Raw genomic sequence first — 15970 nt, forward strand, 5'->3', positions numbered from 1 at the left:
AAATCTATAGGCGCGTTTTGCATCAGAAACAAAGTGATAAAGCGGCGTGCCGGCCAGCTTTGAACAACGAACAAACAAACAAACACTACAAAGATTCGCGGCATTAGCAAACCGTATATTTAACGATCAATATGTTCTCCCGGGGCTTGGGCAGCATACCGTGCATTACTAGGGAGTTTGCTGGAGGACAGTTTAGTCCTTGTTGCTCCCGTATAGGATAATTTATGTGTATAGTGTAGGTTGCCGAATCATTAGCTACAGGGGTGTTACAGATTGTAGCGTCGCTAACCGTTTCTTTTTTTCCCACCCAGCTCCCTGAACTACGGGTCCATGGGCTTCATAATTGGTCACGTGTTGGCGCACGGCTTTGATGATTACGGTAAGAGCTCCACGCAATACAGAACGCAGTGACGTGGCAAAATATATACGCAGGTCGCCTCCTCAACATTTCTGCAGAGGGGCACGACGCCCCCCCCCCCCCCCCCCCCCCGTCTCCAACCGCGTGTACTCGGATGAGATTTCTGACAAACGCTTCAATTCTATGACGTTATTAATGGAAAGTACACTGGGTCTGAGCTAGCTGGCTTTGTACCCAATCCAGTCCCAAGAGAAGTTGTGTATTGACTGACCTCTGTTCATGAGGATGATTAGCATAACTGATACAGACTGTGCGCAAACTTTCTTGTTGCATTCGATCCCTCCTTCTGTGTGCATCTCTAGAAAGCTACCTATTTCATTTAGGTTCTGTATGCATTGAAAAAAAAACACCAGGGAACAGTGAAAAACAAATTACATAAATAAAAATACAGCTTCATAAACATTGGAATAGAACTTGTAAGAAATAACTCGTTAAAAAAAATGAACTTGAAGTCTTGCCTCCCCGTAAAAAAAAAAAAAAAATATGCATCGCAGTTTTTGCCCCTCTACCCCGCCTAAAGGTTGAGGTCATACTCGCTTTTTCTGGACTTAACCAGTGAGACTTCTGATTCAGCGTTTTAAGACCTACTCTAGCCGTGCTAGTTTCCCGCCGTTTTTTGCTATGTACGAGGTCTGTTAGAAAAGTATCCGACCTTTGGCCGTAGAAAAAAAACTTGCATAACTGGAGCGTTCCAAACCTAGTCACATTCAAAGTAGTCTACTTGGGACTCCACACACTTCTCCCAGCGGTGCTGCCATTTTGGGAACTATTCCGAAAAGGCCCCTTTCGGAATGGAGTTTAGCTCAGCTGCCGTTGCAGCCATAATGTTCTTCCTTGTCTGAAACCGCGCTCCTTTCAATGGCCTTTTGATTTTGGGAACCAGCCAGAAATCGCAGGGGCCATATCAGGAGAGTAAGGAGTCTGTTGAACTACAGGAGTCTGGTTTTTCGCCAAAAAAGTCTGAATCAAGTGTGAGGAATGTGCGGGAGCATTGTCATGATGGATGCGCCACTTTCCTGTTGACCTCAACTCCGGGTTCTTGGGCCGCACAGCATCACGTAGGCAACAAAGGACATCCCTGTAGCACTCTTTGGTCATTGTTTGACCCTGTGGAGTGTGTACTCGTGGTCTGCCGCACAGAGGGTGTCAAAGAAAGCAGTCAGCATCACTTTCACATTGCTGCGCACTTGGCGGGCCTTCTGAAGTCTTGGTGACGTGGAATGCTTCCACTGTGACGACTGGGATCTGGTTTCCGGGTCGTACCTGTACACCCAAGACTCGTCACCTGTTATTATGATGTTGATTAAGTCGGGGTCACTGTTTGTGGAATCCAGCATGTCCTGTGAGACTTCAACACGAAGCTGCTTTTGCTCCACCGTGAGCAGCATCACTTTCACATTGCTGCGCACTTGGCGGGCCTTCTGAAGTCTTGGTGACGTGGAATGCTTCCGCTGTGACGACTGGGATCTGGTTTCCGGGTCGTACCTGTACACCCAAGACTCGTCACCAGTTATTATGATGTTGATTAAGTCGGGGTCACTGTTTGCGGAATCCAGCATGTCCTGTGAGACTTCAACACGAAGCTGCTTTTGCTCCACCGTGAGCAGCTTCGGCACGAATTTCGCCGCAACTCTCTCCATGGCCAAATCTTCGGTGATAATGGAATGTGCGGAAAAATTGCTCATGTCCACCTCTTCCTCAATTTCTCGGATAGTCACGCGACGTTCCCGAATCACCACAGCGTTCAGTTCGGCAATGACCTGGTTATTTCGGCATGTTGATGGCCGACCGGAGTGTGGCTCGCTCTCCACCGATGTGCGGCCATCTTTAAATCAATTTTACCACTGCTTAATCTGTGTGCTGCTCATAGCATCTTCACCGAAAGCCGTCTGAATATTCCGAATGGTTTCCACTTGGCTGTCGCTCAGTTCATGGCAAAATTTGATGGAGTAGCGCTGCTCCTGTCACTCCGCCATTTTCCTTGCAATAAAAAACCGACGAGAGCACTGCGCACCGCCTCACTCAAATGCTGCGTCCCAGCGACTGACGCTATCGGCAGGCGGGAAAAAATTCGTGCAATCGCACGAAGGTTCAAGGTCACGTGATGCAAGCGCGCTTGTTTCATATCAATCAGGTGTTCGCAAAAAAAAAATAAAGTCGGATACTTTTCTAACAGACCTCGTATTAACCTCGCTCATATGGCCGCGACACAATCCGGGCGCCATGTTGGCGCGCCGCCATGGTTGCCTGCACAGAAGTGGCTTGCAACTTGACGTCACATGAACAGGGCCTATACGCAGTGCTCAGTGCTGATTAGTACGAGAGAAGGTTACTGTCACTTGGCAGAAGCTAACACGTAACGTCACGACGTCACAGATCACTCGTTAGTGATGGCTGCAACGCGACAAAACGGGAAAAATTTCCTCACGCAGCTGTCTAAAAAATGCGAAAATTTTTACCGTATACCTTCGCGATCACTGAGCCCCGTTTTGTGAGAAGCCGGAAATGAATTGTTATTAACCATTTCAGGCGCCATTTGTCTTCATTGAAAACAAATATTTTTGATTAACTAGGATATTCAGGCTCCAACAAAGATTAATTTTTAATTTTCTAGCGCAAAATGCCAGTAGTTAGTTCTTTACAGGGATGTCCAATATTTCGTACTAAGCATCAAATTGATGGAAATAACAATGTCAAAAGTAAACTCCCGAAAGACCCTAGAATCTATTGCAGTTTCGAAGATGCACATCAGACTTGAAATTGCTAAAAAATTGGGCTTTTTCTAGTGGAAAAATCGGTCTGCAATTTGCAGACGATGTGTTACCCTAGCTCATTGTTTCAGGAAATATTACTACCGTACTGGCGACATGAAGGGCGCTAAATTAATCAGAAACAAAAATCAGTAATGTGTGCAGCCCACTCAGCAAAAGGTGTGAGGTCACAGTTTGGCTGTACTGTAACTGTACCTATATTACAGTACCTGTACCTACATAATTGTACCTCAGTAATTGTACCTACATCGCCAATGACGAGTTGCACTCGTCTGACCCGATGTTGCGCCGCTTCCACCACAGAAGACGAGTTATTGTCGCCAATTGCGTTGGTTGCAATTTTTAACCCTAGAGGGCGACAGCTGTCCACGAAAACCGCGTGTCGCGCTTTAGCGTGCATTTTAAGCCTGACAACAGTCATATCAGCAAAGAATTGCCAAAACACTCGATGATTTTCGTACGTTCTTAGGCAAGTATTTTGCCCGTTAAAGGGTTAAACTTCTCACAAATGCTAAAATGGCTCTGATTCACCCGCAACTGCCTTTTTCTTTTTTGTCCCAGGAAGTCAATACGATGCGAGTGGAAGCTTGAGACGTTGGTGGAGCAACGACACGCGTCGGCGTTTCATGCAAAAAGCAGAGTGCTTTGTTCACCAATACGGTGACATTGTTGATAAGACCGTAAACATGTCGGTGTGTATTGTTTGCTTGTTCTCTATAGGCCACAGCAAAGGAGACTTTATTTTTTCTTTCATTCAGCTTGCTTTCATCGCCTCGGCTGTTCATGGTGCACGCAAAATGTTCAACTATCCACTTTCAGATCGATTGGCAGCAACAGATCCTATCTCACTAACAAACCAAAACTCTATCTAACGCGCTAGTCGAATGCCTAAACTTTTAATGTTTGTGTATCCTCACAATAATCTGACCAGGTTCCGCCGCAGGCGGGCAAGGACGCTATATTAATCTAAAATGGCATGTACTTGTAAAAACATCTTTTTTAACCAAAGCGAGCTTGTAGTTCCACGCAGGAGCTCACCACAGATAGCAAATAGAGAGGTGAATCAGAATGTGTCTGATGGAAAATAACCTTATCCCTTGATCTATCTGTCTTGTGCAGCTTTCATGAAGAAAACGAATGATCAAACAATGATCAAGCAGCAATGGATAACTGACACAGGCTTTGCATTAGAAGCCCTACTTTGAGAAAAACCGGGATCCCTCTTTCTAGTGTTGTCGACGCCACCTGCAAGCTACCACCTGCCAACCACTTTTCACCTACCACAGTTGGCCGGTGGCAAAGTGGAGAAAGGGAAATATCTCTCTCTGCTTTAGAGGGGAGGCCGGGAGGTGACTCCCGCCTATCTAGAGGGAAAGGGAAGAAGTCAGTGGGTGGCCACCGTGGACGGAAGAGGTTTTGAAGCGGGTGGCTATCGTGGAAGGTGGAGGGCCAATCAGCCGATGGCAATCAGCTTTCGGTGATTAAGGCGCAAAGCAGGTCACATTAGCTCTCCAAGCAAAGAGAAGATCTAATGCTAACGCATCGTCATCGCATAATGAGAATTAAGCGCCCCTCGTAACTTTTTTTGCTTCCTACCATAAACAAGCTGAACGGAAGGAATACTCTGGGAGAAAATATTGCGGACAACGGAGCCATTCGACTGGCCTTCAAGGTAAGTGCAGCGAAGAAATTTTGCTACATGCTCTGACTAAAATAATTCATCTCTCTCGTGCTGAATGGGTAAATCGACACAATGTTAGCACTTTTTATTTGAACCGAAACATCGCATGACGAAACGTCCATACTCGGAGCTCTTCAAACGTGCAGTGATTGTAAGTCGGGGTCACTTCTGCCGCGAAGCGGCCGCAGCTCAGAGAGCTACACTTCACGTCATTAAGTCGCTTAGTTTGTGTGTACCAGCCTCTTTGCAACTGCAGTCCGTGACGCTCGAAGTCTGGCACCAAGCAGTGACCAACGCTGAAAAAAATGCGGGTGCAGCGTTCATCCCGCATTCTTTACTGTCTGTCCACGTCGGGCTTGCGCTCAACTAAAACTAAGGATTCGTAAGTATGAATAATTCACACCACCTCGAGAACCTCTCTACGCCGTTGAAACGCAACGAGTGTCCCCGGCTGGCAAACAATCGGCCGAGGCGGCCTTGCTGACGTCGAAGTTGAGATTTTTGCCCAAGATGCACCTGCAATGTCCAGGCACTGAACACTTCGAATTAAAGTTACACACTTAGTGAATTCTATCACTTATAGCCCTTTCATTCCTGAAACGTAGAAAAAACGGGTAATTTTTTAACCAACAGATGATTAGATCATAAATAAATTTAGATAAATTTGGTTGATTTCTTCATGTCGAAGGACAATAAAACCCCATGTAAATGTTGAGGCGCACGCAGAAATGCATTCTAAGGTTAGCTTCTGCATAAATTTATCTTTCACGAGCATTCTTCATCTCATGCAGCTGACAATCTGACCTTTCTCGTATACATATATTTCAAAAGGCTGTTTTGATGATTTTTTTGTTGTAATCAAGCTCTGGGTAGCCCGCCCCTGTGATGTCTCAAACCTAAGGGCAGCAGCATTTGTAAATAAATATAAACAATAGTTGTGCAACTAGATATAAAAACTACTCACATCTTTAATCTCTGTATCACAGACGGCACGATAAGCATTACAGTGATAAAGTTAGTGAGAAAAACCAGTGATAAAGGACGCAGGACCACGAGAAGGTACACATAACTCTCTCCGGACTTACAACTAATTTATTATTAGCTAAACCACATATTTAAAGCCACTTACTTGTGCAAGCGCACATACGTGCCACATTTATCTAATTCCGAGCGTCATTACAAACCGGATAAAAATTGCCGGATTTCGATAAATGTGGCATGCATGTGAGCTTGCGCAAGTAAGTGGCTTTAAATACGTGGTTGAGCCAATAATAAATTAGTTGTAAGTCCGGCGACAGTCTGTATGTGTTTTCTCTTGTTCCTCCGCCCTTTTTTGCTGGTTCTGCTCACTTGAACATGTACCAACTCCGCAGCAGTTCACGCTTCCGAAATACAGTGTTAACAAACGGCAAAGATCTGTGGATTGTTGCTGTGACCATTCGATGTCGTCTGCCCACCGCTATCGTTGTTTTCAAGTGGCATTTCTGGGCAGAAAGCAAAACACGCGGCTAGTGTATAAACTCAGTCGTTCGCAAAACGATGCCGAGGAGCCTCGTCATCGTGCAGAATCTTTACTTGTGCCGAAGACTGTCTTCTTCCTGAACGCGCTTGGTCTCGTATTCGACTGCTTCCGATTGGACTGGATCCGAAGCTGTCTTCTGCTTGAAGGGTAGGCTTTACAGGCTTCTTCGCAAGTGTCGTACTCTAGTCGGCTGGCATACCTATAGTCCTACCAGTCTCCCTCCGGGATGACTGCCTCTACATATTAAAGATAGTGTTGCCAATATTTGTTCACCTTTGTTTTCCAGAGACACGGTTTCAAAGTGCTGCCAAATTTTAGTGCCGGCTGTCAGCCATATGTGAATACGTTGTTACTTTGAAAGAGAGAGGTCTTCCTTTTTTCTTTTTATATTTCAGGCATACCAAAGAGTGAAAAGAAGTTCAAAGGTGCAAGATCTTCGACTTCCCGGCCTGAGAAAGTTTTCTGGCCAGCAGCTGTTTTTTATCGCAAATGCAATGGTGAGTATTTTTTTTTTCATTTTTTTTTTCATTTATTGAAGCCTTAAGGGCCCGTGGGCATTACATAAGGCGGGGGCAAGAACAGTGTGTAACATATAGTACCAGCTCAACAAAAACAAAAAAGCAATGAAACGAAACAGACAAAAAAAAAATTAAAGGAGACAGTAACACTGGATCAGATTATTTGATGAAGCCGAATACATCACGTAAGACACAGGTGATTCGCTAATGCAGTGCGGAAAATTGCTCGATCTGTGCAAGAAGCAATATTATCAGGCAGGGCATTCCATCGGGCTATTGCATCTGGAAAGAATGAATCATTCATAGCTGATGTGCGGCCTTTCATGGGAGCTATGGGATGAGCTATGGATTGCCCTTAACCGCTGTAGAATGTCGCTTCGCTCTCACCGCTCAACAGCCATGTAGGTCGCGTTTCCATCTGACCATATCAGAGATTATACAAAGCTAAACAGTATTTCTTCAAACCGTGATACGGCGGCAAGGTGTAGAGCGACATTCGAAAACCTAAGTGGCTTTGACCAAACAATTTTAATGTTGGACTGCAACGATTAATTATGCCCTGCTGATAACGCCGCTTTCTTCTTTTCATTTGTCTAAGATCCCTTATTGCCGATAACGGCGCTGTTTACAGATGTGGTGCGGCAACTGGCGCAAAGAGTACCTGGAACAACACATGCAATACAATCCCCACAGCCCCGGCAACTACAGGTAAGAAGCCGGGTATACTAAAAAAACATATCTAACATATATAACTGTCACAGTTAGATGTGTTCGGTATTTTAACACTCAGTAGTTCAAAACTGAAAATTAGAATCCAAGGTAACTGTCTAAAGTGCGTAGAGGCGAAAGCGTTTTCCGCACCACTTTGACTGCCTGTGTGGCACTGGTGGCGGCACCACTAATTACGTCACACAACGACTAATTACTAACCATTTACAAATTACTAATTAATGACTAATCGCTTATTAATGACTAAATACTAATGAACTGCTAATTAATGACGCTTAAGCTTCGCCTTTAGGAGTGGAACGCGACAGCGTGTTGTAGCGCTGCCATGGGGTCCACGGAACGCCACCACCCGTTCGGCGCGATGCCTTGCCCTTTGAAAGCAACGCTTTTTGAGGAAAGGAAATGGCGCAGTAATTCTCTGTCTTCTCGGTGGACACCCAAACCGCACCGTACAGAAAGGGAGGAAGTGGGAGTGAAAGAAGAAAGAGGGGCCCTAATGAAGAAAATGAAAATTGTATTTGAGGAAAGGAAATTACGCAGTAACTGTCTCATATCTCGGTGGACACCCGTCAAAATTCAGGAGGGCACTTTTTTGACCTAAAGTGTCAAAAAAAGTGACCTAAAGGACTTAGGAGCCTGGATTGTCACACTCAAGCAGGCCGTGAAGAGTACCACAGAAGAGGTTCCGACGGAGGAGGAGGGCTTTACGGCTGACTCTAGATTGTTACACATGTGGGAAGCACATGCGAGTCTCCTTCGGAGGTGGAGGAAACAAAGGCATAATGGTGTCCTCCGTAGGAAGATGGCCAAGCTAGAACGAGAAATCGAAACGTACACATTGGAGTTGCAGTGCAAACAGTGGGGGCAGATTTGTGACCGGATGAATGGGCAATTCGGATGCAAAAAAACATGGCAGTTGTTGAGGCACCTTTTAGACCCGGCGGCAACCAAATCTGCGCAGAAGGGGCAAATGGCTAGGTTAGTGCATCGGTATCAAGGCACGATTGGGGAATTTATACATGAACTCCGAAGTCGTTACATAAACAGAGAGGCGGGCGGTTGCTTGCCGGATTATTCGGGGGAGGAAAACCTTGAATTGGATGCAGACTTTACGGTGGCGGAGGTAGAGTTTGCAATGGGCCAGCTTCGTACCACGTCAGCAGCGGGTCCGGACGGGGTTACTAATAAAATGCTGAGGAACCTGGATTTCAAGTCAGTGGGGGCACTCACGAATTTAATGAATAAATTTTGGGCGGCCGGGGAGATTCCGCCAGAGTGGAAGCATGCTAGGATTACATTTATTCCTAAAGCAGGGAAGAAGCTCTGCATTGAGAATCTGCGTCCCATCTCGCTAACGTCGTGCTTGGCCAAATTGATGGAGCATGTAGTCCTGAACAGGCTTCAGGGTTATGTAGAGGACAATGAGTTGATACCTGAAACAATGATTGGCTTCAGGGCTAATTTATCGACGCAGGATGTCCTGTTACAGCTCAAAAAAGACGTGGTTGATCCTGGGTACGGCACGGGCACCAAGGCTATCTTGGGGCTCGACCTCACTAAGGCCTTTGACAATGTTACCCATGAGGCAATATTGAGGAACCTATCGGACATAGGACCGGGGGGTAGAACCTTACGGTACATCAGATCGTTTCTGGAGGGTAGGACTGCGGAGATTGTAGTCGGAGAAATGAAATCGGATCCCTTCCCATTGGGGGGCAGGGGGACACCGCAAGGGTCGGTATTATCGCCCTTCCTATTTAATCTCGCCCTGATCAAGATACCACCCAGGCTGCAAGGGATATCGGGACTTAAACATACATTTTATGCGGATGACATTACTCTATGGGTAACAAGAGGCAGTGACGCACAGTTGGAAGAAACTCTACAACAGGCGGTGGATATTGTGGAGGAGCTAGCAGGGGAAGCAGGACTCTCGTGTTCTCAGCCCAAGTCCGAGCTTTTTGTGCTGAGGGATAAACCAAGAGGGATACATGCGAGGCACTATGTGCCGCCACCACCTTTAGAGGTGAGAGTGGGGGGAGTACCGGTCGCTGAGGTCCAAACGATCAGGATCCTGGGTATGTATCTGCAGACTAACAGGAAGAATAGCGAGTCATTGCAAAGGCTTAAAAATACGGTCAATGCTACCGTGCGGCTAATCAGGAGAATCGCCAATCGTAAGAGAGGTGTTAAGGAAAAAGACGTGTGTAAGCTAGTGCAGGCATTTGTGCTCAGTAGAATAGTGTATGCGACGCCTTATTTGAAGCTGGACGCGGCGGAAAAAGGAAAGGTGGAGGCTATGATTAGGCAGGCGTATAAAGCGGCCCTTGGGTTGCCTCAGAATGCGTCTACCGAAAGGCTGCTGGGATTAGGGGTGCACAACACCCTAGAAGAACTACGGGAGGCGCACTTGGTTATGCAGCTCGGTAGGCTTTCAAAAACAAAAGCAGGGAGGGACATATTGGAAAGGATCGGCATTGGAGTTGACGTTCCAGCCGGTGACACGAAAATTCAGGTGAGGCGGGAAATGCACAAGGGCTTGTACATAAAACCTTTGCCCAAGAACATGCATCCAATACATCACGAGGACCGCAGGAAGGCAAGAGCCAAAGCTTTACATGCTAAGTACGGGAAGTACAACGGGGCAGTCTATGTAGATGTCGCCGAGTATAAGAACAAGGATGCATTTGCAATTGCGGTGGTGGACGGGCGGGGCCACTTGATCGCCTCTGGATCAGTCAAAACCCGCTCCCCAGAAACTGCAGAGGAAGCGGCAATAACACTAGCTATGACTAGTAGTAATGCTGACCTGATCTTCAGCGATTCAAAAGCAGCCATCCGAAATTTGGCGAGGGGCAGAATATCTGTCACAGCGGCGCGGTTGTTGAATCGGGCCACGGAGCGAGGGATTACGGAGGCGGAAATTGTCTGGGTACCTGCACACTCTGGGAACCCTGGGAACGAGACGGCTCACATGAATGCTCGAGGTTTCGTCAGCCGAGTAGGTGAGCCGGACGTCCCGGGAAGGTCCACGAGAGATGGGCTGGTATCCTTTCATGACATTACTACTCATTTCAGACTTAACCGGAGGATTTACCCACCCCCGGACAAGCAATTGGTGAAGGCGCAGGAATGCGTCTGGCACCGATTGCAGACCAGATGTTTCTTCAACCCATACGTGTTGAGCAAAATCTACCCGGACATTCAGCCGGAGTGCAAATGGTGTCACGAATTGGCAACCTATGACCACGTATTATGGAGCTGTAGCATAGCACCGCCACCGGCGGACATTATGCGTGATCCTTCCCTCGAGCAGTGGGAGGCCGTGCTGGCCAGCTCAGACCCGGTCGTCCAGACCAGGGCCGTGGAGTGGGCCACCCAGGTCGCCGTCAGCCACGGGTTGATGGCCATCTAACACGGAATCGTCCACACATGCTCTCTGACGAAAATAAAGTTTTTCCATCCATCCATCCATACGCAGTAACTGTCTCAAAACGAGTTCGACCAACCGAAAAGCGTGACACCTCTGCTGACAACCTCCTGCTGACAACCTTCTGTCGAGAATCGTCTGTCGACAACGATGAGGCATTAAAGGCTTTCGCCTTAGTAATCGTCTCGTTAAGCTGCCAGGAGATGTAGCATATCCATGCTGTACGCGGGAGGTGTCGTGCTGAAATCCTTAATCACCCAGATCAAAAGCTCAGCAAGTTGGTTTGGATCGATTGCGACTGGAAAGCAGCACAAAAGCAAGGCACAGAGGGAGAAACGATGTACACACGGCGCTGTGTCTGTCGTCGGTTCTTTCGTTATAGTCGAGTTATTTTGTGCCACTTTCCAATCGACATCAAATCCTGGTGCCACCTGCAAGTTTAGTTTTTTTTTGGTACGACAGGCTTAAGGTCGACGAAGATCACAAAACAACACAGTGATGAATCGAAGCGTATTCGGCAGGTGCTTAAATTATGAACAGCATCCAAGTCGAAAGACACAACATGAAACTTTCTGTCGTCACAATAGATCTTCTATAATGATTTTGACCTAGAACTTGTAGTAACAAGAGAGATTTTTCTGGTAACTACGGAATTTTGTGTAGTTACTGCAGCAAGAAATACAGCTCTACAGAGAGATACTAGAAAATAATATAAAGAAGTATCCAATTACGCCAGAAGTAAAAAACATTTTGCTGTATGGTCGCGTCGGTTTTTTTCGACCATACGTAACAGTTCTGGACAACAGCAGTTCTGAACGACAAAGAATTTATGGGCCCAATTTTTCATATATTGCAAGATTTCACTATAACAATCAATATATCCTCATTTCTCCCGTTGGCATGCTTGCATTTTTTTTGCTATTAAACTTTTTGTTATCATCAGAAGAGTTCCCCATTGGTTTTCTAGGGCAGCCTTAACTGCTCGTTGCTAGCGATGGAAACCCTATAAAACAGACTTTGCTATATATCTGAAGATTAGACCATTACCTTCAATATTTCGGTCCCTTACAGTCTTCCAGTAAAGAAAATATTTGTCCAAGAATGTTGGACATGTGGGAGCCCTGTTATGTGTCTCAAATGTAGAGTGGAGCAACTAGGCGATGAACCATACTGCTACAGGCGTTTGGCATAAGCGCGTCCAGGGAGTCGCCAAACTGCGTGCCGAATTGTTGTGTCGACCTGACGCTAGCACGGTGGAAGTGGTAGGGTAACGGGTATGAAGAACCCCCGAGGGTTTTTCAACATCTTTGTGCACACGATGGAAAGGTCTGTGCTTACGTGAGGGTCTTAAACAGGGCTGCCGGGAAAGGAGCTTGAAATGTAAATATGACCGCTGCTGAAGGAGCGAAGGAAAGGTTAAAAAACAAACAAGAACCGGAGACGTCTTACCTGGGCAGGTGTACGGAAACGGACTTGAGCAGGACTTGCATAATGATGAAACAGGTGTCCTGCTATCTTTTGGAGCTATACTGGGTGGAATGAGCTGGAGCTAAGGACAGCAGAGGATGAGATGAAAAGTTTTTAGGAGTGAACAGCACGAAAAACACGAAGCAGATATAAAGACAACACTTAGAAAATTAATGTTTGCAATGTTTTGAGTGGACTTGGCTGTTAATAATTTTCCCTCTTTCTCGCAGAGTCAACATTCCCTTCAAGAACTTTCCAGCCTTCTCAAAAGCCTTCAAATGCAAGAAGAAATCGGCCATGTACCCGGGAAAAAACAATTGTGTCCTCTGGTAGATAATTAATTGTTTCCATTTATCCTAAGAAACAACAAATATGAATAGGACATCGCCGTGCACTCCCTTGCGGTGAATAGTAAATAAACAAGGTTCTCTCTAGCTCTTACTAACAATGAATAAAAAGCTTCCATCGCATTTTTATTTCATCTGAAAACAAATATAAAAACGAAATGTTATCCCATAGTGTCGGTCTGGCTTTCTATATCCTTGTGTGAACAACAGTTTTTGTGCTAGTAAGTTTCATAGCGTTCTTTTCAAGCTAGATCATCAGAAAGTTAGGCTATTTCGCCATGAATTGCGATCAAAATCCATGGATGCGAAGCCGCATAGCTTTTTCTGGAGGAGAAATTCTAGAGGCCCGTGTACTGCCACCCAGCCACGACCGTCACCCATCTTTTCTTTCCGTTTTTGTTTTATTGCATTTTAATAACAAAAACCGCCACAGTCTACACTTACCCTTACTGACAAGAATTGAGATAATGACGATGATTATGATGAAGCGCATCTTCCGCTAGAGTCGTCTTGTATCACAAAAGGAAGTAGCAGGGTTAGGAGGGAAGTCAAGAGGGGAATTCGAAACTTTGTGGAGGTATATCATGGTTGCAGGCGGCACCGGAGAGGGTTCACCGCAGCAATGGGGTAAGGATTTGAGCATCCGCTTCGCATGGGAGAGGTACGGAGTTGAAATCGAATAAAATCAAATTTATTTCACTGACAAAAAGCTGTGAACACAGCTTGACAAGGTCAGGGAGCCATTTCGGCAGCAATGGTACAATGATTAAATTACTAGTCAATATTGCAATAGAATACATACAAAGACCTTATATACACAGTACAATAGTTAAAATACAAGTGAATATTGCAATAGAATACATGCGTTCCATTCATCAACAAAACTTAGCTAGAAAAGAGAAAACAATCTGCATAACAGGGAAACTGCGCTAAAAACGAATGGAATTAGTACTATAAAGTTGTACGAGCGAGATCTCAATGAAAAGGCAAACAACACATTAACTCCGTATGTCCAATCGCACAACTTTTGCTACGAAATCAAAACTAAGTAATTAAACTATTGCCCAGCAACAAATATGTCGCGCTGTGCTGTACGAGTTAGGTTAATAGAACCAGAAAATGTATTTTCAGCTTGTTTAGCAGAATTCGTACATTGTACGATAAAGTTCAAGCCCCACAGCAACGCGTACCGGGTTTGCGCTTGTCCCGTACCCTGTCTTGTGTGTGTGTGCGTGTGCGTGTGTCTGTGTTTCGCACAACTACCATGTCTGAGGTATTGAACCAACTAGCCCGACACCACGTTCACCGTGTAACCACTAGTTTTCAATAGGTACCTGATTTTCCCAGGCCCGGCACTCCATCTAACCTCCCTTCCCTTAGACGGGTCGTTGACGCCTCAAGCTCCAAATCCGCTATGTGCGGTAAAAGCCCAGTGCTGTAATAGCGGTATAGGACGAGCGCTTACGGCAGTATACGCGGAACGATCCACGCCAGCTGGCTCACGAAACGATTGAAGAAACGATCACGCAGTGCGTAACGACTTTGGTGATGATTGCTGCAATCTGGACGGCGGGTTCATGGGCGACTATTAAATCACGATAATGGGTATTATTGCGTATGGCCACGGTGCCTAATGCGTCTGTGCCGTTTCTTGCATCCTGATTATGTCTGCTTTGTGCTCATGGAAATGCACGCTTCATTTTTACATTGCACAGCGGAGGAAACCGTTGCGTACTGGTTGCGAAAAAAACAGAGACAGAAACAAAATAACGACTAGACGGACAAAGCACATGCATGAAAGCACACCAGTCTGATTACGAAAATACTAAGACAAAAACAAAGAAACGACGAGATAGACGAAGCGCATAAAGCTGCACCAGACTGCTGAGTAAACCTCAAACATATCCTTGGAGACCTGAAGAACTCACAGCAATGCACATTTGCCGTGTCTAGTGGATACCCAGATTTGCCAAGCTCTCTGTAGACTTGGCACAATCATCGACAGTTCGTCTGGAATACTAATCTGGTACGTACTGTGGACTTTTTTCGTGGAAATTTCCGAGCTGTAACAGACACCCAGTTTAAGCCGAAAGGTGCTCACAGGCTCTTCTAAAATTAGCGCTTGCGGCGCGAATCTGTGTTTTTTGGCTTCACCCTGAAGCCTATAGAAATGGGTACTGTTGTGCTGATGACAGTTTCATAGCGCGAAAGCTGGGCACCTTCAGGTCACAATAACACTGTATCACAGGAAAGTACAGTCGGATGACAATAGTGAAAATGAAGTGAAAACAGATGACTTCATTCATGGCTCTGCTGAGAATTAATTGTGGTCACTGCCAATTACAAGATGGGGAGCAGAACATCATCAGAATCATGAATTAAATCAATCATTAACTCGCTCTTCGTCTTGTGTCGTGTCTTCCAACCCAAATTCCGTGGGGTACATCACCCTTGCGCGTTAAAATTAAAGCAGCTTTTTAAAGCTACTTTACTTGAAATTAAAGTAGTTTTTTTCACTATGAACAATTACATCTATTGACAGTGCTCTACATTGTGCGAAGATTTTCTTCTCGTAGGCTCTTCACGATCCACAGAAGTAAGCTACTTTTTTAAAGTGAAGCTCTGAATAGTACCACGAAAGTACCGCGAATAGTACCATGAATATGGCTTTTCTCAGTGAGTGATTGTACTGACTGAGAAAAATCCCACACAATTTTCCGAGCACACTGTCAAGTCCGGTCAATGCTAAACCAGATCAGCTGAACAAACCATGCGTGTACTGGCATGCATTAAAACCTCGTTAATTCGACACCAGTTAAACGCCATATCTTTCCATAGCCCTCGTTAATTAAGACGCGGCTGGTCTCACTCCGTTTAATTCGAATGGTCTCCCTGCGGGCTATCCGGGTCGAGATATTACCGGCACGGCAAGGAATTGTCCGAATATCCCTCCTCAATCGTGTTTCGTATTGTGCATTGTTTCTCGCACGCCACTGACATGTGCACAATGGCAAGGGTGAGAGCGATCGAGTAGCCCGCGTCGCTATGCCTAGGAATGGTCCGTTTGCGTTGTTTCACCTTTTGAGC

At 45.8% G+C, this 15970-nt stretch overlaps 1 protein-coding gene across 1 annotated transcript in view; it reads left to right on the top strand.

The window, feature by feature from the left end:
• Positions 1 to 12869, top strand: part of LOC149366061 (neprilysin-1-like) — a 34124-nt gene extending 21255 nt beyond the window's left edge. The window contains exons 15-20 of the mRNA XM_089550909.1: positions 312 to 379; positions 3751 to 3881; positions 4796 to 4861; positions 6788 to 6889; positions 7542 to 7618; positions 12767 to 12869. Of these exons, the coding sequence (XP_089407035.1) occupies positions 312 to 379; positions 3751 to 3881; positions 4796 to 4861; positions 6788 to 6889; positions 7542 to 7618; positions 12767 to 12869 (547 nt within the window). The remainder of the gene's footprint in view (positions 1 to 311; positions 380 to 3750; positions 3882 to 4795; positions 4862 to 6787; positions 6890 to 7541; positions 7619 to 12766) is intronic.
• Positions 12870 to 15970: the final 3101 nt, after the last annotated feature.

This window comes from Amblyomma mixtum, chromosome 1, assembly GCF_055824585.1.
Source record: "Amblyomma mixtum isolate Tamu chromosome 1, ASM5582458v1, whole genome shotgun sequence".
Classification (NCBI taxonomy): Eukaryota; Metazoa; Arthropoda; class Arachnida; order Ixodida; family Ixodidae; genus Amblyomma; species Amblyomma mixtum.